This window comes from Rhinatrema bivittatum, chromosome 2 (genome assembly GCF_901001135.1).
Source record: "Rhinatrema bivittatum chromosome 2, aRhiBiv1.1, whole genome shotgun sequence".
In the NCBI taxonomy this organism is placed as follows: Eukaryota; Metazoa; Chordata; class Amphibia; order Gymnophiona; family Rhinatrematidae; genus Rhinatrema; species Rhinatrema bivittatum.
The window spans coordinates 456,451,127-456,474,007 of record NC_042616.1 but is presented as its reverse complement, the minus strand read 5'-3'; the positions used below and the strand labels follow the sequence as shown (position 1 = coordinate 456,474,007).

General features: G+C 41.2%; 1 protein-coding gene across 2 annotated transcripts in view; it reads left to right on the top strand.

The window, feature by feature from the left end:
* Nucleotides 1-22,881, top strand: part of MYH9 (myosin heavy chain 9) — a 419,875-nt gene that overhangs the window by 218,882 nt on the left and 178,112 nt on the right. For both annotated transcript variants that reach the window (XM_029590410.1, XM_029590411.1), the window contains exons 14-15: nt 2,219-2,392; nt 15,992-16,106. In XM_029590410.1, the coding sequence (XP_029446270.1) occupies nt 2,219-2,392; nt 15,992-16,106 (289 nt within the window). The remainder of the gene's footprint in view (nt 1-2,218; nt 2,393-15,991; nt 16,107-22,881) is intronic.

Below are 22,881 nucleotides of genomic sequence, written 5' to 3'. Positions count from 1 at the left end.
TAGGCTGTTTACAGATGCCCCTGAAAAATGGTGCTTCTATAGCCTGAAGCTCCAACCGTTGCCTTCTGCTTTTGTGATCCTATAATTAGGCATCGCAACTTGTCACCAGCTTCAGCTGCTGTCCAGGTGTCCTTGGAATTCCTGTAGGTCAGGCTCAGTAAGGCATTTGAAGTTCATATAGCCAAGAAAGTCTAAGATAGCAGAGGATTCTGGGTCAGTTACCTTCTCCATGTTGGTCTCCAGCTCAGGCACATATATCAAAATTCTCTGGGCTATTTCATAGGTTCAGTTCTAGTTTTGGTCCTCTGTTAGAGAGGGTGTGGTCATAGGGATGCATATTCACATGTGGTGGATATGTCCATGATGCCAGAATTTTGGGGTCAAAGTTTGTGAAACAACTTAAAGGGTGATAGGCTGGCAGTTGTCTGCATCTCCTGAGGTGGTTCTGCAGGGCTACTGGGATTCTCAGTGGCTGGCAGGAGGAAGAAATTAGAGAACCAAATGCTTTTGCAGCTACATTTATCGCTCAACATTGAAAACCTATGCTTCCCATAAGTCAGTAAAACACTTTCAATCCACAAAAAGTGGGGGTAACTACAATAAACTCACTTCAACAAAACCCACACTGCAAACAAAATTGATTACCTAACACTTAACCAATTTTTACTACTTTTTTGTATATTTTTAAGAATTTTTGGAACTCAATTAACTAATTTTCAAAAAATGTTCTTTAATCGCGCTCATCACATTCATTTGTTGTTCTCCCTCAAACTTGAAAAATGTTTATATATAAAAATGTTTGTTTTAAGGAAAAAATATTTAATGAGTGTAAAGTGATGCTTCATAAATTTTCAGGGCACCATCCCAGTGTACCATGCTTGTTCTCAGTTTAATCATAAGCACCACCATCCACCCAATAGTCCTTTTATTTAATTTAAAACATTTTTTTTTAACTTGTATATACTTTTTGCGCTTATTAAACAAATGATCCTCACATGCAAGTGTGAAAAGCGCTATGACAAGGAAATGCTGTTCACCAAGCCCACATCAAACATGGAGCATAGTTAGAAAATGTCACTTAGCTTGAAATCCAAATCCTGAAGATCCAGTGTACCCTTTGGCAAAACTATTTTTTGAAAATTGAGTGTTCCAAAAATTCCCATAAGTCAGTGGCTCTTTGACATCTCACAAATTGAGAAGCTGTCGCACTGTTAAAGATATGCTCCAAGCGCATGATTTAATTTGGGACAGATTTGGTCTCATGGGTCCAAATTGTGCAATGGCCTGGAAGCCTGCTTTCATTTGTGTGATTCGTTGAAATGTTCATAGATTCCTAATGTCAGGAAATTGTTAAAGCAGGCTCTTGAATCTGCACTGCTTGAAGCTTTATATAGATTGACCAATTATTTCTGACATTGTAACATAATGACAGCAGATAAAGACCAACATGGTCCATCTAGCTTGCCCAGAAAGTTTATTTTTAAGGTTAGTCTGCACAGTGGCAATTGCTACTGTCTTACTGTTTCATACTCTTGTCTCAGTAATAGTTAAAAATAAAGTACTTGATGCGTACGCATACCAGGTTCTGGAGGGAGCTGTAGCACCTATCAGAAGCATTAACTACAATGGTTTAGGTTAAATAGTGGAGGTTGAGGTAGAAGTGGAAACTTCACTGAGAATGAAGGCTTATGGTGTCACAACCCCCAATAGGGGCTAGTTCTGATTCTGCTGGATGTCCAAAAGAGCAGGAGCAAACTGCAACACCTTAACCTAACCCAAAAGGGTCATTTATAGGAAGGATGAAAATGCCCTTTAGTGAATTGTCACCAAAAGATAACTTTGCCTCCAAAGTAATCCAAAGCTCTGGTTGGTTTTATGCGCTAGTATAGTATGAGTTGACCAGTTCCTAAGTCATTCCAGATTTGTAATCTTTGCCACTACTATTCAGTGTATATAAATGGTTTTTGAATAAACTGAGCTAGAATGCTGATCCAAATTGGAGAAAAATCATACGTAATGTTTCAGTTCGGACACGTCAATTTGAAAAGTGGACACTGCTTGTTGCTAAAAGCATTAATGCGTATAGATGCTTATCTGCAAAATCTAAGTATATGCCTCCGAATATTGAAATTGTGTAGTTCGTGTTTAGAAATTAGCATATGTTGGTCTTAAGTCTGTTATAAGGTTAAGTGCATGAACTGTTTTCTAAACTTTCTAGGCTGGTCCTCCTGGCATCTTGGCTTTGGTGGATGAGGAGTGCTGGTTCCCTAAAGCTACAGATAAAAGCTTTGTGGAGAAAGTGATGCAGGAATTGGGCAGTCACCCTAAACTCCAGAAACCCAAACAGTTGAAAGACAAGGCAGATTTCTGTATCTTGCATTATGCTGGCAAGGTAAGTTAAACAATATGGCTGCAACCCAATAGCCTTGTCTCTGCTGAATGCTGATCTGTTCAAGCTACTTTAGAACCAAAACTCATTTAGTCTGTGTGAAATTCTCACCCCACTGCCTCACATAATTCTCATTGAGCATATGCTATCTTCCATGTTTTTCATATATTGTAGCTTTCCTTCAAGAATAGAGTTTAGCTCCCTTAAGTTTCTGTGATACTTTGGTTAATCCCTGGGTTTCACTTATAGCAGGAGTGAGCATATTTTTGAGCCAAGGTTCCCCCTTCATGCAAATTGGTTGGGTATATATAGGGTGACAGCTTTGAAATCGGACTCCCATCTGCTGGCGGGGAGCATAACCCATTTGTTTTGAATGGCTCAAAGCTGTCACCCTACACCCCTGCACTGACCTCAGCCCTTCAGTATTTCTCCATCTGCAACAGATGGTGGATGTACCTTTCCCTATGGGGATTGCTGTACTTTTTAGAAGGAGAAATTCTACATTTAAATTGGAGAAAAAATTGAGCCCCACTCTCCTGTGGTGATACCTAAAGGCCCCCCTCCAGTTGAGAATTCCTAAGGCCAGTAATCAAAATGGCACAGACGGCCCTTTGCCCATACTATGTCACAGGGGCTACCGCTGCCATTGGTCGACCCCAGTGACATAGTAAGGGCAAAGGGCCGTCGGTGCCATTTTGATTGCTGGCAGCCGACGGCCCAAGTCCAGGAGATTGCTCTCTGACCCCCGCTGGACCACCAGGGTCTTTCGGCAGGTCTTGGAGGGGTCAGGAGGGTGGGGGGTTGTATTTAATTTGGCAGGTCTTGGGGGGGGGGGGTCAGGAGGGTGGGGGAAGCTGAGGGATTAGTTTTAAAGGGTTGGGGTGGGTTTTTTGTTTATTGGCTCGGGTGCAGCCGATTTAAAAAAAAAAAAAAAAAAAAAAAAAAAAAACGATCGGGCCGGACGAAAAAAAAAAACAACCCACGATGTGAACCGGAATCAGAACCGGTTCCGATTCACATCTCTATTACCGGTACCTCCTTCTCTGCCTCTCAGATCTCGCACATGCACGTCTGCGCTGCTTCACTGCAGTCCTCGGGAGCGAGATCTGAGAGGCAGAGAAGGAGGTACCGGTAATAGGATACAAGGGTGGGCCAGAGGGATGCGTTACCGCTCTGATAGTCTTGGAGACAGGGAGGGCTGGGCAGGCAGGGAGAGCTGACCAATCCAAGCAGGATTTGTATACAAAAACCAGCCAATCACCGGTAAGGTACATCGCTTGCCGTGATTGGCTGGTTGTTGTATACTGGGTACCACATACAGTATGGTTATGTAGTGACACAGAAGGGTAGTCTTATACGGCGAGTATATCCCAAACTCTATATTTTAACTGGAAAAGTTGGGGGTCGTCTTATACGCCGGAAAATACGGTATGTCCATAGTGGCTTTGAAGAGAATACTGAAGAGCTGAGGTCACTGCAGGGGTGCATCTAGGGTGACATCAGCTTTGAAATCTGACTCAGTCTCCATCTGCTGGCAGGGGTGCATAACCCATTGGACCTGGGTCCATCTGTCTACACTAAGGAAAACAAAATTCAGGTAAGTAATTTCTCCATTTCCTCATTTTATTTTTCCAAGTTGCTGAATAGTAAACTTGCACAGGCACACACCACAGTGGTAAGAGCTGGAAGATTTTTCAGAGTACCAGCCAAAAGTTTTTAGGAGCTGAGAAAATCCATCCTATCAACTTTTGTTTTCATTAATTTTTTAGTTTTCTTGACTCTTTTCTCATATTTTGATTTGCTATTTAACTTTATACTTTTTGCCTTTCTTCTCCCTTTCTCACCTACTCCCTCTCCCCTCACCTCATTTCTCTGGCCTGTTTGCCCATTCTCTTCTCCTACTTTACCACTTTTCCCTGGCAGGCAATAGCTGTGATCTCGCTCCCTTGGTTAGGTAGCTAGCAGCAGCAAGAACTCCTGGGCTAAGGTCTGACGCTGGCAGCATTTCCTGGATTGTGGAACATCAGTGGATGTTCCATATCCAGTTCTCCTACACAATGTGGCTCTTATCTGGGCTCACCACTGCAGAAGCAGCTTCTTTCCCTGGTCCATTGAAAAACACATGGTTAAGCCATGGCAGCTCCCTCCCTCCCTGAGCATGCAGAGCCTACACAGTACAGATACTCAAAAGCACAGCCATTGTTTTTCTTCCTGACTGGGAAAACAGCATGCCCCCCTTTCTGTATTTTTGAAGCTTCCCAGTTCTGAGCTGATATGGACTATCCTTAGTGCTTCCAGTCCAAAGAGCAGGATTCTGGACCAGAAAGAATCTGGGTTTTGCAGTGCAGAGTGATAACATTAGATTGATCCTTTCAGCTGGGTTTGAGATTATGAATGTTAAATTGTAAAAGGCCTAGAAATGATAGGTAGTGTGTAAATTTAAATGTTTCTCTTGTTTGGGAGAGGCTTTCTCAAGAACCCATTTTAGGTTCAGCCAATCTTTTAAAACTACTTTTCCCATGATAATACTACTGCTTTCAATGAGCAAATGAAATGCAGTCTAATAGTTGATTTAAGATAAACAGCAACATTGTGTTCCCCAACTGAAGTGATTTTTAGAAGCACTAACTGGTGCAAACCCTGAAAAGTTGATCATTCCTTTGCTAGCATTCCTGGTTTAAGGAGCAGGGTTTGAGCTTGAGGGAAGCTTCACTTGAATCTTCTACTTAGCACTTACTATACCAATTGAAGGGGCTAATAAACATGTAGATATAAGTGAACCGGTAAATGTAGTATATTTGGATTTTCAGAAGGCATTTGATAGTTCCTCAGAGGCTTCTAAGAAAAGTGAAAAAAAGTCATGGGAAAAGTCACTGGAAACAGGATTAAATGGACAGTTTTCTCAGAGGAAAAGGTTATACAGTGGAATGCCTCAAAGATCTGTACCAGGATTCTGCCTTTCAATATATTTATAAATGATCTGGAAAAGAATACGAGTGAGGTAATCAAATTTGCAGATTCAAAATTATTCAGAGTAGTTAAATCACAAGCGGATTGTGATAAATTGCAGGAGGACCTTGTAAGACTGGAAAATTGGGCATCCAAATGGCAGATGCAATTTAATTTATTTAATTTTATATACCGGCAACCGTTTGCACATCGTGCCGGTTTACAAGTAACTTACAACAGAGGATATATAGGCATAGCCTTTACAGAGAACGGTATATAACGTAAAACGCAGTAACAGAACAATTAACTAAGTAACTGGGGAGGGATGGGGGGGGGGGGGCAGATACAAGGGGGGGCAGGGGGAGGGTGCAAACAGATACAGGGGATAAAAGTGAATAGGAATTTGAGGTAGAAATATGTACATTGGTTATTTACAGAAGTTGTACACTGGTTATATACAGGAGTTGTAGGAAACTTTAGAGGGGGAGGGTGTTGGGTGTAGGTCCTGAAAGGGGGGTGTTGGAGAGAGATGATGGTTGGGCTAGTGTGTTAGTTGGTGAAGATGATGATGAATGGGGGTATGCTTGGAGGAAAAGCCAGGTTTTGAGTTTCTTTTTGAAAGTAGGTGTGGAGGTTTCGGTACGTAGGTCAAGAGGCATAGAGTTCCAGAGGGAGGGGCCTGCAAGGGAAAGGGCTCTATTGGTGGTGGAAATGAGTCTAGTGGATTTTATGGAGGGAGGGATAAGAGTTCCACGGAGGGAAGCACGGGTGGGTCTTGTGGAGGTACGAGGGAGGAAGGGTGGGTTTAGCCAGTTGCAGTGTTCGTTAGTAATACTTTTGTGGATGAGGGTGAGGGTCTTGTAAATAGGATAATTTAATGTGGATAAGTGCAAGGTGATGCATATAGGGTAAAAAATTACCCATGCTATAGTTAAACAATGTTAGGTTCCATACTAGGAGCTTCCACCCAGGAAAGATCTAGGCAGCATAGTGGATAACACATTGAAATCATCTGTTCAGTGTGCTGCGGCAGTCAAAAAAGCAAACAATGATAGAAATTATTAGGAAGGGAATGGTGAGTAAAATGGAAAATGTCATAATGCCTCTATCGATCCATGATGAGACTGCACCTTGAATACTGTGCATAATTCTGTCGCATTTCAAAGATAGTTATGATGAAAAAGTTAGAGAAGGGCGACCAAAACAATAAAGGGGATGGAATAGCTCCCCTATGAGGCAAGATGAAAGAGGTTAGAACTGTTCAGCTTGGAGAAGAGACCACCTAGGGGAGTTATGATAGGTGTTTAAAATCATGAGGTCTAGAATGGGTAAATGTGAATCGGTTATTTACTCTTTCGGATAATAGTTAACATTTAGCACATTTAAAACTAATCTGAGTTTTTCACTCAACTGCAGAATTAAACTCTGGAATTTGTTGCCAGGGGATGTGTTTAGTACAGTTAGTGTAGCTGGGTTTAAAAAAGGTTTGGATAAGTTCTTGGAGAAGTCCATTACCTGCTACTAATCAAGCTGACTTAGAAAATAGCCTCTGGAGAGCGGTGACGTCACCCGCTAAGATGGCTGCATAAACTTGTGGCTCGCACCTTCCTCCCCCGCGTTCCCTTTCGGCAGCTCAGGTGCCTGGAACTGCATTCAAAACTCACGGCAGAGCTCCGGGAAGCTAATTATGACAACCTCGAAAAAAAACCAAACAGATTTAAATAGATTCTTGTTCGCAATGGCAGTGATCAGTCCCGAAGACAAAATGGTGCCCATGGAGGAGGGGATTTAAAAACAGAGCTGGACCCTAAGGGGCACATCAAAGGGGCAGGCCCCTTTGTACGCCCCTTCGTACACCTCTGAGAAACCCCACAACAATGAATGAACCAACGACTAAACCAGAGCCAACAACAATGTTCATGGACAACGAAAGAATGGTACCAGGACTACAATCTATCAACCTGCCTAAACAAAGGTAAATATGGAAACTACTACTCACACAAACACAGAAATAGACACATAGCAAATGAAACTAAGAAAACTCAATCCACTAACCTCATACAAATAAAAAAAGACTAAAATAACAAACTCCATCACAATTTATTAATGATAACATTCCTGTTAGTAAATGCACAATCAATCACCAAGAAATTCCCTATAATTACAGACCTATTATGACACAAAACCAAGCTTCATAGCTGTTACCGAGTCATGGTTAAAAAAAATCAGACAGTCTTAAAAAATCAAATAGCACATAAAAACTGACGTCTTCTCAATACCCAGATTAAATAAGAGGCAGGGGATTACTCCTAATAGAAAAAAGATTTAAATGTAACTACACCACCAAGAAACCATGAAATTGCTCTGTTTGAAACGAACACATACAAATATGCCTTATATACTGCCCTCCTACCCTATTAGAACTAAACATCTCCCCTCTAATTGAATTCCTAACACACTTAAACACCTCTAAACCCACAATTGTACTAGGTGACTTCAACCTACACATGGATATGCACCCCCTATCCAACACCTGTCAAACACTGATAGATTTCATGACAGCACTAGGATTCATCCTAATTACTGACAAGCCCACCCACAAAGCAGGACACTCTCTAGATTTATCATTTATAAAACAGTCAACTAGAACACATTAAAACAGAATATATACTGATACAGTGGTCAGACCACTTCCTAATAGAATCCGCTATCAAACATACCGAGCAAGTGACTCAAAAAAGAGAACCCATTGAATTTGAATATCGCCCACCTTTTAATATAGACAACCTAAAAGACAAACTAGAAGAAAAATTAGCTGAAATAGATTGCACCAACTGCGACTCGGCCACAACAGCATGGATGCAAACAACCAAAAACTTAGCAGATGAGAGAAACCCAATTAAATACATGAGTATCATGGAACCCAAAGAAACAAACCCCTGGCATAACGAAAAGATAAAGGTAGTCAAAAGAACACTGAGAAAAAAAGAAGGGAAAAAATAAAACTGGAAACCTGACTAAATACAGGAAACTAGCCTACTATAAACAAATAATACTCAATGCAAAGAAACAATATTATAGAATGAAAATTGAGAAATTCGCAAACAACCCAAGAGTCTTGTTTACCATAGTAAAAAATCTCACAAATGATACATCTGACTCTTCACAAAACCTTCCAGTAAATAGATGTAATGAGAGCTACATTTTTTAATGACAAAATTACGAACCTAAAAACAAAGATTCCAAAAATAACTAAACAAAACATCAAAATGCAAAAAAGAGATGTTAAACAATGGGAAACATTCAGTGAAATATCCGAAATAGAAGTTGAATCAATGCTAAAAAAAAAAACATTAAACCCTGCCCCACATGCATATGACACAATACCCACCACAGATATAAAAAAACTAGCCACCACAACCTCTCCGACTTTAACAAAAATCACTAATCTATCATTAAATGAAGGAAACATGCCAGATTCACTAAAAGGAGCAATAGTAAAACCAATTTTGAAAAAAAACAGTGATCCACTCACCCTGAGCAATTATAGACCAGTATCAAACTTACCACTAATTGCAAAATTAATAGAAAACACACAATCAGCAGAACACTTAGAGGGCAATAATCTGTATCCATCACAACATGGATTTTGCAAAAACTATAGCACTGAAACACTACTTACGCTAACTGACAACATCATGAGAGGTTTCGACAGCGGTAAACATTACGTTTTAGTAATGCTGGACCTATCAGCGGCATTCGACACAGTAAATCATGAGATCCTATTAAATAGATTAGAAGAAATAGGACTATGCAACACAACAATCAAATGGTTCAAATCATACCTAGATAACAGATATTTCCAAGTGCAAATCAAAAAAGCAATGTCAGAATAAACCTTTAAACAGGAGTTCCGCAGGGATCAGCCCTATCTGCCACACTATTCAACATACATGCTGCTGTTATGCCACCTACTAGCTGGTCTGGGCATCTCACACTACATATATGCTGACGATATTCAATTAATACTTCCAATTAATGACTCAATTGAGAAAACATTAACCTTAGCCAACATGTATCTAGATATAATAAAACAGCTCTTAAACCAGATGGAATTAGTTATTAACATAGAGAAAACAGAATTCCTACATCTTGAACAAAAAACATCACAATCATTCAAAACCCAATTACAATCAATAACAACCAAAAAATACAATTAGAGAAAGTATGAAACCTTGGAGTGATTATCGATACGGAACTAAGTATGAAACGTATCTCTAAAAGTAAGAGACTGTTACGCCAAACTTATGACTCTCAAGACTTAAACCACTACTAACACCAAATGACTTCCGGTCAGTACTAAAAGCATTAATTTTTTCAAGCACTGATTACTGTAATGCCCTTCTACTAGGATTACCCCACACCACGATAAGACCTCTACAGGTATTACAAAACACAGCTGCAAGAATTTTAACCGGTAAAAGTAAGAGACCATATCACCAAAACCCTAATTGAACTACACTGGCTACCCATTGAACAAAGAATTCAATACAAGACTCTTTGCACCATACATAAATTAATACACAACGAAAAGGCGGAATGGATGAACACAGCCCTTCACGTACACGTCCCTAATAGAAACTTGAGATCAGCAAACAAAGCCTTACTAACTATTCCCTCAGGAAAAACAGCCAGACTAATGCAAGTAAGGGATAGGGCCCTATCCCTGGCAGGACCTATAATATGGAACACAATGCCTTTAGAAATCAGAACACAGACATTAAAGCATTCAAAAAAAGTTTTAAAAAATGGCTGTTTAAGCAAGCATACCACAAAGTGAATGAAGAGTAGAATCCAGGGAATTGTATGATGCAGTCCGAAGAACTCCCACACACACATCAGCTTACTCGAATGGTGTGTGTGTATATTTTATTTTACTTTACCTCTATTAGATTGCAACAACAGAGGACAAGACTTAAGTGTTTATCTTATAGCCAATATACTTAAAGTAGACATGACTTATCTCAACCACTAAGTAATATTTAATATGAAACTGTTACAGTATTTGATGGCACCTGTTTAGTTAATATAACTCAACACATTTAAGTTTGAAATTGTGCCTTATTGTGAACCGTTGTGACTGCAACTAGCTTAACGACGGTATAGAAAAGATTTTAAATAAAAATAAATACCGAATCAGCTGCAGATATGGAGGGCTCTGACATTCCTACCAGACAGGAGTTCAAAAGCTGGTTCCAAAAGCTGAGAGGAGACATGACCCAATTCAGGAGAGAGATCGGGGATATTCTGGAGACTATGCAAAGCGATATTAGAGACCTCGGGGGGAGGGGGGAGAGTGGATGATGCAGAAACAGGCCTGGAGGAACAGACTGAGGTCGGTAAGCTCAGAGGAGCAGGAAAAGCTGAAAGAGGTCCAGGAAGAACTGAACATGCATGTTGAAGAGAAAATCACGTCGCATAAACTTACGTTTCCACAGCGTGCCCAAAACGGAAGAATACCATGATTGTTTTAATGTGGTGAGACATCTGCAGCCTGCTGTTACATCCTAATGGCGAAGAGGAAAATCGGCGGGAGGTGGTCTTAGAACGAGCTCACAGAGCTATTGGAAGTTCACGCAGTAATCAGGCTAGGGACATCATAGCCTGCTTCACAGTAAAAGAGAGGGTGGCTCAAGCTGCCAGGAAAAGTGGGACTTTATCTTGGCAAGACCACAAGATTGAGGTATTTCAGGATCTCGCAGTTTCAACCATCAAAGGAGAGAATTCTGGGACATCATCCAATTACTGCGTTCCAAAACATTCGCTATCAATGGCTGTTCCCTCTGGACTTTTACAATCAGGGGAGTCAACTCGAGGGTTCACAAGGTATCCGAGGCGGAGGACATACTATGAGAGGCAGGCATGCTCCTGGAGGGCTCTAGGGCTTGAACACTGCTAATCTGAGTGGGATACACAGGGTGGAGTGACCCCATTGGAAAAGACCGGCATCTCCAGAGGCAATCGGGAGGCCTAGTACCAACATCACAGGATCCCGGATAAGACTAATGTGGAGGAAGCCAGAGGACTTTAATGCGACCTCGGACTGTGTAATCTACACTAAGATGAGGCACTCTTCATCTGTAATATGTTCTCAGTTGAATTTTGTAGTTTTGCATTAATAGACGGTTGATGGGGAGGGATCTTGTGTTCCCACTAAACTGATGTTACTGTTATGCTATCTCTCAAGTTGGGGGAGGGGGGAATATGAGCCACACTGGATTGTGGTGACATCTAAACTCTCCAAGGAAGTTTCCACATGGGAGAAAGTGGATTAGATTGGGAAAGGGAATAGGGAGGGGGTAAGGGACTTCAGGGGATGCCTATCTAGTGGTACATAAAGGTTCCGGTGCAGAGAAGGAACAAACCTGCTCTGCATCGGTGAGGGTATTGTAGAAGCAGAGTGAAGGAGATGGGTGGGTAATGATCATGACAAGGGGACTGTAAAACTCATTTCAATCAATGTGAAAGGGTTGCAGACTCATACCAAACGGCAGGTGTTCACTGGTGAAATGGCAGCAATATGAGTTGACGTATTTTGCCAAGAAACCCATCTCACTAAGCAGTATGAACTGTTATTAGCATCTAAGGGGTATCCTCACACATACCATGCGGCAGCATTAGTTCATCATAAGTGCGCGGTGGGGATATTGTTTTCCAAGCACATGGTAGTGGATGTTCTCACGTTGCTAAGGATGTGGAAGGTAGATACCTCCTTGTGAGGATGAAGATTAACAATAAAATATAAACTCTCCTGAATATCTATGCACCTAATACAGATCAGGCAGCTTTCCTGACAAAGATCTCCCATATCATAAGTGAGTGGTGTGAAGGCCATCTTAGTGTTGGGTGGGATTTTAAGCTTACTAGGTATCCATATCTCGATAATCTCACCCAGGCAGTAGTGGAGGCAGGTTACATAGACAGGCACTTAAGCACCTTATTGCAGAGACAGGACTCACTGAGATGGTGGCTGCGTAATCCTACAACACACAATTATACCTTCTATTCCCATCCTCATAAATCATATTCCAGACTAGATTACTTTTTAATAGACCAGCAGCTTGTCAGTTCAATCAGTGAAGCAGAACTAGGAAACATCACATGGTCTGACCATGCACCTAGCTGGAATTCAATGACCACTGGGGGGGGGGAACCAGGTGGATAGCAAATTCTGGCGTTTAAATGATAGCCTCATGGACAATAGCATTTTTGTGGCTCACTTGAAAAAGGAAATCAAGTCCTTCATAAGTTGTAATGACACTGGGGAGGGATCCCTGGGGATCCTGTGGGACAATTTAAAGGCCTACATACGAGGCTTATTTATTGCTAGGGCTGCACACATAAAGAAAGACAATGGCTTTTGTTCTAATGGAAAGTATCAATAAATTGGAAATACGGCATAAACGCTCTCCAGATGAGCGTACCCTAGGCCACTTGAAGGAATCGAGATGGGCAATACAAAATTTAGAGCTTGGTAAAATTGCTTACCAATTAGTGGTTAAAACATTGTTTGGCAATAAGGCAGGACACCTTTTAGCTAGAAAGCTAAAGGAGAGGGAAGCTCAAACTCAATTACCAAGATAAGGGACTCCCAGGGAAATTGTTCTCTCAGGTGGATATTGAGCGTCAATTTACACACTTCTACTAAACAGACGCCAAAACTCAGTGCACCCCAGTGGAAATAACACAATATTTAGGCAGAATGGACAAGTGTGTTATCCAGTGAGCACAGGGAAAAGCGTAATGCTGAATTAACGGAGGGGGAGATTTTGAGTATTATGGACCTTAAAATAGGGAAATCCCTGGACTCAATGGATACACCACAAAGTATTTAGCGCTGAGTTATGACCACCCTTAGTGAATATGTATAATGCCCCAGGTTCTGATGGTTCACTTGCACTGGCAGCCAACACAGTGGGTATCACAGTGCTGGCGAAACCTGGGAGGGATCATACACTCTGCAGCTCATCAGGCAGATATCCCTGATCAACAGATCTCAAAATACTGGCTCGAGCCTTAGCAGTGCACCTGGGGAGAGTGGCGCCTCTATTAGTGGCTGTTGATCAGTTGGGGTTCATTCCTGGACGATTAGCATTGGACAGTGTCCGCAAGGTGGTCGAACTGATGTGGTGGGCTCAGCGCCAGCGTATCCTGGCAGTTCTTTTAGCGGTAGATGCCGAAAAGGCTTTTGATTGCGTTCACTGGCCATATCTTTCAAGTCTTGGAGAGGATGGGATTGGATGACTCATTTATCACTTGGGTTCAGAAGCTGTATGGCCACCCCAAGCCAGAATAAAAATTAATGGAGCGTACGCGGATCCCTTTGCGGTTAAACAAGGCACTAGATAGGGTTGCCCCCGTTACCTCTTCTATTTGTGCTCTCGCTCGAACAGTTAGCGGCAATAGTGAGGACATATGCTCAGATTCAAGGAATCTGTATAGGAGAGACTGACTACAAGATGTCGCTCTTTGCGGATGACTTATTTTACTGTATTGGAACCGTAAACCTCCTTGCAGAACCTTTTAGAGGAACTCACTATTTTTGGGCGACTCAGGTTTTAAAATTAATGCTAAGTCTGAGATATTGAATGTTTCCATGTCAGCAGAGCAGTATGCTGCAGTGGGTGGTTCATTACCATTTAATTTGGCTAAAAATTATGTAAAATATCTAGGGGTCAAAATTGGATCTAATCTTGATAATTTGTACCACCTAAACTATGATCCCTTAATATCTCAAATACAACAAGATTTGGATAGATGAGAGATCAGATATCTCATGGTTCAGCAGAATTGCGGTGATCAAATTGAACATCTTACCTTGCTTCTATTATGTTTCAAACACTACCAGTAGAGGTTCCGGAGGGTGTGATGCATATCTGGCAGAGAAAGATGTTTTGTTTTATATGGAAGAGAACCTCCCAGGGTTTCCTGTCAAGTACTCTATAGGGACAGGATTAGGGGGGGGACTCAACATTCCCAACTTACTCTGGTACTACTCAGCTATCATGCTGGGGGTGGTCCTCAGCTGGCATGGGATGAGGGATGTAAAACCATGGATTGCTATTGCACAGGTTGTAGCGGGTGAACCTCCTCTGGAGTATAGGGTGTGGAGCAAGTCGCCGGGGGGGGGGGGGGGGGGAGATTGTTAACAATTGACTCCTTTTTTGCAGGCTGTTCTCAAGGTCTGGCTGAAATGGTGGTCATACCTGGTGGAGGTTAAGAGGGTACACCATTCTACCTTTTTTCTGAATGATCCAGCCTTTCCTCTGGGAATGGATAGGGCTTTTATCAGCCGATGAAAGGAGAAGGGCCTATCCTGGATAGGGCAGTTCTATTCTGGTTCCCAATTAATTCCATATGTAGATTTGCAAAATAAACATGATCTGGCCCCATTGGATAGGTATACGTATCTACAATTAGCACATTACTTTAAAGCGGAAGGGGTCCCAGTGGCTTTACTTAGATAGGACAAAGCTTGAAACTGTGTGCACAGACCGGTCCTCTTCGTTGTCCAATATCAAGATTGTATATGATTAATAGTGGCCCCAAGACTAAGATGATTTACCAGCTAAGGTGGGAGGCAGATCTTGGGGGTGAGCTATCGGAACTCGATTGGGATTCCTGTCACAAGCACATGGGCAGGAGTTCGATGTCAGCCACCATCAAAGAAAATGGTTATAAACTGTTATAGGTGGTATGTCACCCGACCGCTTATATAAATTGAATGTCAGGGTCAGCCCTCTATGTTGGAGGCAGTGTGGGGAGACAGGAACATTTTACCATATGTGGTGGACATGTCCTAAGGTGGAGAAAACATGGGAATCAGTATTAGTGCACCTATTTGAGGTGCTGGGTGTACAAATAGCTCTGGCTCCTTTGGTGCTCCAGTATATAATAGCAACACGATGTGAAATAGCCTATATGTGGAAGAATGTAAACACCCCCACTCACGAATATACTTAGAGTAGACAGAGTATACCAGATGGGATATCTAACTGCCATCCGGAATCAGCATTCAAAAGTTCCATGCGATATGGGACCTGTACTGTACCTGGAAAAAAGCATACTTTGCAACCACAGTAGAAGCTATCTTGCAGGCATACGGGGAAGGGTATGGGAAGGGACGAGGGGGGGAGGAGAGGGTGGCTAGGGATTGTCCAATGGGGTAATTTGAAAAGTAACCAGACAAAGGAGACAAGATATGGTACTATGAGTGTTATTCATGCCCAGGTTTGACACATACAGGATTAATTACTCTTTTGGCTGTTGATCCCTTATGTCATATCCGATTCTTGTACTGTATTCAATGATTTCAATACATATATGTACAATTTTGATATGTACAATGTTGACTATAATGAAAAACAATTACAAAAAAGAGCTGTTGCTATTGCTAGCATAAATAGCGTGGGATATACTTAGTTTTTGGGTACTTGCCAGGTACTTGTAGCCTGGATTGGCCACTTGGAAACAGGATGCTACACTTGATGGACCCTTGGTCTGACCCAGTATGGCAACTTCTTATATTCTTATGTTCAATTAACCATTATACTAGACCCAGTAAACTATATTCTAACTTATTGCCCCATGCAGGTGGACTACAAGGCAGATGAGTGGTTGATGAAGAATATGGACCCTCTGAATGATAATGTTGCTACATTATTGCACCAATCCTCGGATAAATTTGTTTCTGAACTTTGGAAGGATGGTATGTAAGGGATTAAAATCTGTTTACTGTTTTCTACCATACCTCAAGCATTTGTTTTTAGCCAGAATATTAACCTTACCTCTGTTCACAAAGACCGGCCAATAAAATGACTAAGTATTCCTTTCATTTGTAATAGAAGTAGGCTTCCTAAATGTCCCTGATTTTCAGGGATTACCCTTGGATTGAGACTTGGCCTTTCTTCATTAGGCAGACAGCAGCTACCTACTTCCCTTGCCATAAAAAATATGGTCAATCATTGTCATAGAAGCAGGATGTATTTCCACCTCCAGAAAGGATATAGCCAATCAAATGCCTTGGAGCAGGGCCAGGCTTTGGGTAAGGCAAGCTGGGCAGTTGCCTGGGTACTGGGAGATGAGAGGCACCACTGGTATCATTCACTGGGCATCAGTTGACTATACAGCTGTGGTGCTGGCTGGGCATAGGCTTGGCAGAGAAGAGGCAGCTCAGACAAATGTTAGCTGCAGAGTCCTCCCCTTTAAAGGTACAGGTGTTCCTAGGCCACAACCTAGGAACTTTGAAATTGCCACCACCCTATGCATCTGTGCACCTTTACAGAAGCAGACTTGGATGCTTCTTATTACTTGTGCTGCACCTTTCTTCTTTATCCATGGCTGCATTGTTAGGTAATAACAATGCAGCCATGCATTAAATCACATGGGTAAAGAACAAAGGTACTGGCACCACAGAGGAAGCAACAGCCACATTTGAAGCCAGAGCACAAAAGTGAGGTGTCTTCCAAATTGTAAGTCTGACCAGCTGCAGGTACTAGTAGTGGAGCACATATCTTGACACCTGTGGCTCTACATAAGTTTGCTGAGCAGCAGGAGAGAGGATAAGCCATGAATATACGGCTGGGTCTAAGCTAGCTGCAAAAGTTTTGAGTTGCTCTGTTGCAGAGGTAGGCAACTCTTGACACTCCTGGAGTGCCACAATTAAGTCTAGCTTTCTGGATAACTGCAATGAAGATGCATGAGGTAAGTTTGCATGCAACTCTACCTCATGCATATTCATAGTGGATATCCTAAAAACAGATGTCTGTGGCACTCCAAGACCGGAGTTACTTACCCCTGCTTTGTTGTGTAGATGTACAACATCAGATGTCAATATTCAGCTGGCTGTCTCTGGGTAAAACTTACTTGGCCAGTTCTGGGTAACTTTATCTGGGTGTTCAGCCCAGAGTGGTGACAGTTGAATATCTGGTCTAAGGTTGCCTGGACAAAGTTTTCCAGATAACTTTAGGACTACTATTTACCTGGGAAACTTTTTCTAGGCAGCACTGCCTGGACAAAGTTATACTGTGCCCTGGGAGCACCCCAGAGCTGCCTTTTTTTTTATTTGTGGGTAAATTTTCTCTAGGAAACAATCTGCCCAGAAATAACTTAACCAGTGAGCAGGGGAAAATTTTAAACTCTAAAAGTAGTTGCATAGACAATATGAATATTGATCTGAGTCATTCAGGTATTCCACATGAGCTAAATTCTTTAAAAGAAATCTCCACATGAAAGAAACATCTTTTAAAATATACAGCTAACTGTTGGAGGGATTTTTTGGTGAATTTTTTTAAACTAGTACAGAAAGAGGCTTGTGAAAAAAAAAAAAAATCTCTTGGTAGTGGGGAGGGAAAGAGGAGTGTGGGACTTGGAGACTGAACACTTACAAGGGAGCCTGCGGGAAGAATAGTATTTGGATTATGGGAGAAAATGTAATGCAGGGATTCAGAGATGTTGGGAGGAAGATAGTTTGTATTTGGAGACCAAGCAGGGACTGCAGTAGGGTGGACTCAGCAATTGGATGGGGAGTGTTAAATTGTTTGGGGGTATGTGATGTGAGATGTGGTTGTGGGGCTCAATTTGGGGGGAAAATATAAAGGTGGCCCATCCACAATTTCTCAGAACCCCATAAGTGGCTAAAGGAGCACTGGCCATGAGAGAAGAACAGAACAAATGGATGGGAGAAAGGATGAGTGCATGCCAGGGAGGAAGGAGGAAGAGAAGGGAGTGCAAATAGAGTAGGGAGGAGAGAATGGGTGGAGGTAGAAGGGGAAGTAATTCCAGGAGGATTGATGGAGTAGGGGACACATTCACCTTAGAGCCCAGCCCTGGCCATGAGTGCAGGGATCTTTACTCTTGTGTCTCTAAAAAGGATGTGGCCACTGATTCCAGAAATGGGTGGGAATCCTCTCTGCCTTGGGTAAGGATCTGGCCCGTCAGTATTGCTGGGGCAAGGATCCTGCTGATTTTCCTCACTCCATAAAGCATGGAATATTTTGACAATTTAGCTATTTGGCTAGTTTGTTTCATGTCTGAGTTCTCTGGTTTTAGAGCAGAATGGCTCCTTAAATTGTAATTTTTACAACAGTGAATGTTAAGCAACAAAAATCCAAACAAATATTTAAAAGTTTAGCAAATAGAGGAACAAGTAATACTGAAGTCTTTTGACCTCTGTAAGATGAAGGATAAATATAAAACTATAGCAGTCTTACATGCTGCAATTTAGTTGACAATAAATTTTCATTAGTGTAGTTAGTAGATGGCGTCTAATTAGGAAATATCAGGATTGATTCATACTTTTCAGGCTGGTAATTATTAGAGGGGATTTATAAGCTAGATAAAGCTGAATAGACAATTCGAACCAATTCAGCTTTTTCCATTCCATAAATTGCCTCTGCTCAGGAAATATATCTTGCTGAGACACTGGTAATCTCCTGTGTAGATTACAACTTCCATCATACCTGTACAGGTCCTCTAATTGTGGGAAACCTGTTAAGACCAGTCATCCAAAGCCTTTCCTCTCTAAAACCATGCAGTGTAATTATAGCCTGGCAGTATATAGTTTAGGAAGTACTTTTCTTAAACTGATTACTTTCTTCCCCTTTTAACTGCTTAATACCAGGAACATCTGATACTTCATAACAGAGACCCTTCTTTATCTGGAATCAGGTAGCTGTCTTGTTAGCCTGTTGGGTGCATCTATAAAACAAACTGATGAGCATCTCCACTAGATTTTTGTAAATTGATCAGTCTGTTTCCATATTTAATGAGGTAGAAAAAGGTGCACAGAGAACCTTTTATATTCAGTAATTTGGTTTCTTCAGTGTTCACACAAGTTTTGTCCTAGAATGTTATACTTCACTAAATTGTCAAATCTTTTTCGTGTGGAAGCTCAGGTACAGAAGCAAACAAAAGTGCATTTCATTCTTCTCTGTTAGGGCTTCTGATGTGTTCTATCTAGCTCTTACCAAACAGAATAAGGGAAAACCATTTTTCTAATCTCCTATTATTCTAATCTCAAATGTCCAAGAGATTTGGAATATAAATCCAGTAAATGTTGATATTCCTCCCCTCCTATGAGTACCTTTGTTCTAATGCCCCTCTGCTCCTTTCCCTTTTCAGCATGTTCTGCTTTGCATCATTTCATTCTTTACCTCTTCTTAATATTCATAGATCTTTGGACAAAATTTTAAAAAGGTACCACCTGACTCTGGGGGAAAAGCATAAAATGGTAAATCAGGTACAATGGCATGGTGTGAATACTCACTTGATGTGGTTTGTTTGAACACATGCACATAAAGCTTTGCGCACTGACCACTTAGTTCAATATGGCCATTAGGTAATTAAGTCAATTTAAAAAAAACAAAAAAACTGGTCCTGTTCTGCTGTGTTCCTAGTTAATGTAGTTTTATTGAAGAAGTAACCCAGCTGAGGAAGCAAGACCTTTACATATTATAAGGCAAATTATATCCATTTCCTGTAGGTGATTTAAAGAAAATAGTTTCTCTTAGGTTGACGTTTGTCTGAAGCAATAAAAGCCTAGTTTTATTAACCCAAATAGTTGATATGGAAGGCATTGCAGGAACAGAATTTTCTGAATTGTAACCTAAACCATGTGACTGTTTTAATCTTTTTAAATAAAAACAAAATGGCCAGACTTTAGTTTGTAATCCTATTGATAATTTTGCACTTGCATCCTATTTTGCATGGATTGTTTTTCCAAAATGGGGAAATGGGCTAGAACTGTTTGTTCAGCTGATTTTTCTTATCAGATGCAATGGCTTATTTAGCCGTTTGAACATTGATGTAAGAGTATTGAAACATTTTCTCACTTATTTCAGAAAGATATTTGCTTTCCTTGTATCTAATCTTCATGAAAAGATATTGAAATAATTCTTGATGCATAGAACTTAACTGAGGACAATATTCAAGCCATTTAGATGGATAAATGAAGTTACCAGTCTACATGGTTAGCCAGGGATCTTCAGTGCCATGCGCACCTAAATTCTAGGTGAGATGTGTGCCTAGAATTTAGGTGTATAAGTCAGGCATTCTGGAAATGAGTGGGAGGAGCTTTGGGGTGGGCCAGAGTTAGCTGCTTAACCAATGTGGCTGTCTGGTCAGCCCATAGGGCTGTCCTGAAGTTGGGCAGTTTGGCAAAGCTGGCTAACTTTAAGATAGGAATATTCAGCAGTGCAGCCACGCCACTGAATATCCCTGGTATGTTAGCCAGATGGCTATATCTAACATATATGCTGAGTAGCAACCTTTAACTGTTTATAAATGAATTGTTCCTTGTTTTGATAGTGAAATGTCAGACTTTAAATTTGTTTTATTAAGCTACTGTGAAATGCAAAGTTAGTGCTAGATTCTTATCAATTTAAATACTGTCCATATATAAGCACTATTTTTGACAGATGACACAAGGTTAGGGATCCCTTTTGTCCTCCAAAAACTGATAGATTTCATTATCAGGGTGATGCTGTGCATGCAGCCCATGCTCCCTACCTATGTCTGATTTTCTCCTTAATTGTAACTCAACCTTCAAACACTTTTTTTTCCCTGGGCCCACAAGTGTAAGGGCATAATTTAAATTTAGAGTTCTCAATCTGAAGGAGACAGCCCTTAGAAGTCCACTTGTACAGGGATTTTTGGGGTCTAATGCCTCCACATTGTTTCCTTTTTTCCAGTGATCCCTCCAATTACTGTGAAATACATATGCTGACTGAGTTAAATTTTATTTATTCAGGATCTACCATAATGACATGAATACAAGGACAGTACTTATGAGGAAAAAAAGTTACAAAAGCATGCTTGACACATGGTTCTTATCAGATTAGGGGATGTGATGCTAGCATTATTTCTAATGTAGACTTGCATACCAGAGCTAAAACGCCTATCTTTCTAACCCACTGATGATTAGACCTCTAGTTTCTCACCAGTGCAGTGGACGTTAGCAGTCATTTCTCTGTGAAATGGCAGGATTTGCTCCCCTGGCAAGATTGTCCAGAGCAGAGGAGGGCTTCACCTTGTCACTTGCCAGCAACAGGGTGTACTTAACTCCTCTACTCATGGATACCTGAGGCATCAGACTCTCATCCTAGGTGTAGAGGAGCTCAGGTAGCACTCAGATGAGTTGTCTTCTTCAACTGACCCTGAGTGCTTGCTCCCTGATGCTTTTAAGGGCTCACCTATGCATAATTCAGCAGCTTCATGCATAATCAGGTGAATACACAAGGCTTTGTTAGACCTCTGCTTTGCATGCTTTCAGAGTTATTTGTTCAGGTTCAGAATGGGGCCAGCATGACAACTGCCAGTTCACACCTAACAGTGAACTGATAAGTCCTGCCCTGGGATTGGCCAAGAGTCATAAAAAGAGGCCCCAAGTGTTCTAGCTGCACACATTCACACTGCACCAATTGTCCTTATCTTTACTCTTGCCCTCACAGGGTACCATCCAAGTGGGCATGGGCCTGTAAATCTGTCAAGCTGGTCAAGTACACAGCAACTGCAAAGTTACTCATCTTTGCATTTGGCTACACATGGCTATACAGGCTAATGTCCATTTTTCTGACATCTGAGTCCATCTTAACGGTTTGTCCTGTTAGCAAGAATTGGGGTTTCCCTATACACATGTCTTTGACTCCCATTAGACCCAGCAGTACAGTGACAACACACTTTCTAGTCTGGTAACAGGCTGCACCTTCTGTTACTCTCAGGCAGGGTTGACCTTAGAGTAATGTTAAAACCCACTGTTGTGGCCATAGTAATGTCAGTTGCTAGTCTTAAGGCCTGCCTACCTTGAGTTTTGTAAGCTATCAACTGATGTTCAGACCACACACTCACATCCTATTATCTGAAAACAGTCTCCCCTCAGATTAGGCGTTGAAGTATTCACTATGGCCTTTGAGGGGTTCATTTTTATGGTTGCAGGTTTTTTCCATTGGCCATTTAAAAAAAAAAAAAATTTAAAGCCCAAATAAACCAAATGAGAAAAGGGTTCTTCCTAACAAACTTCTCTTGCCTGTTGGTTTTATGCTGATGGCAATACTTGGCTACAAAGACCCACTTTTGTGACTGAACTTCCTCAGAGAAAGCAAAGTTTCTTACCTGTAATAGATGTTCTCTGAAGATTTTACCACTGGGACAAAACCAAGGCTCCTACCTTCGTAGTTCTCTTCCTGCTATAGACTTGGATAATTTGGAGCTAGTAGCTCGATGCAGTCCTACACACATTAAATGACTTTCTAGTAAAGACTTCACTGATATTTCTGTTCTGCTCTACACCACGCACAATCAGATCCACATATGTGACAGAAAACATCTGTTGTGGGTGAGCTACTTTATTTTCCTGTACAGTCACTGAATAAGGATTTCCTAGGAGCAGTGTTGCTATTGTGAAAGTTAAATGAGGGAGAGGTAGGAAACTTTTATTCCTTAACATTTAGCATTTGATGTTATGCTACAATTCAATATACCATTTT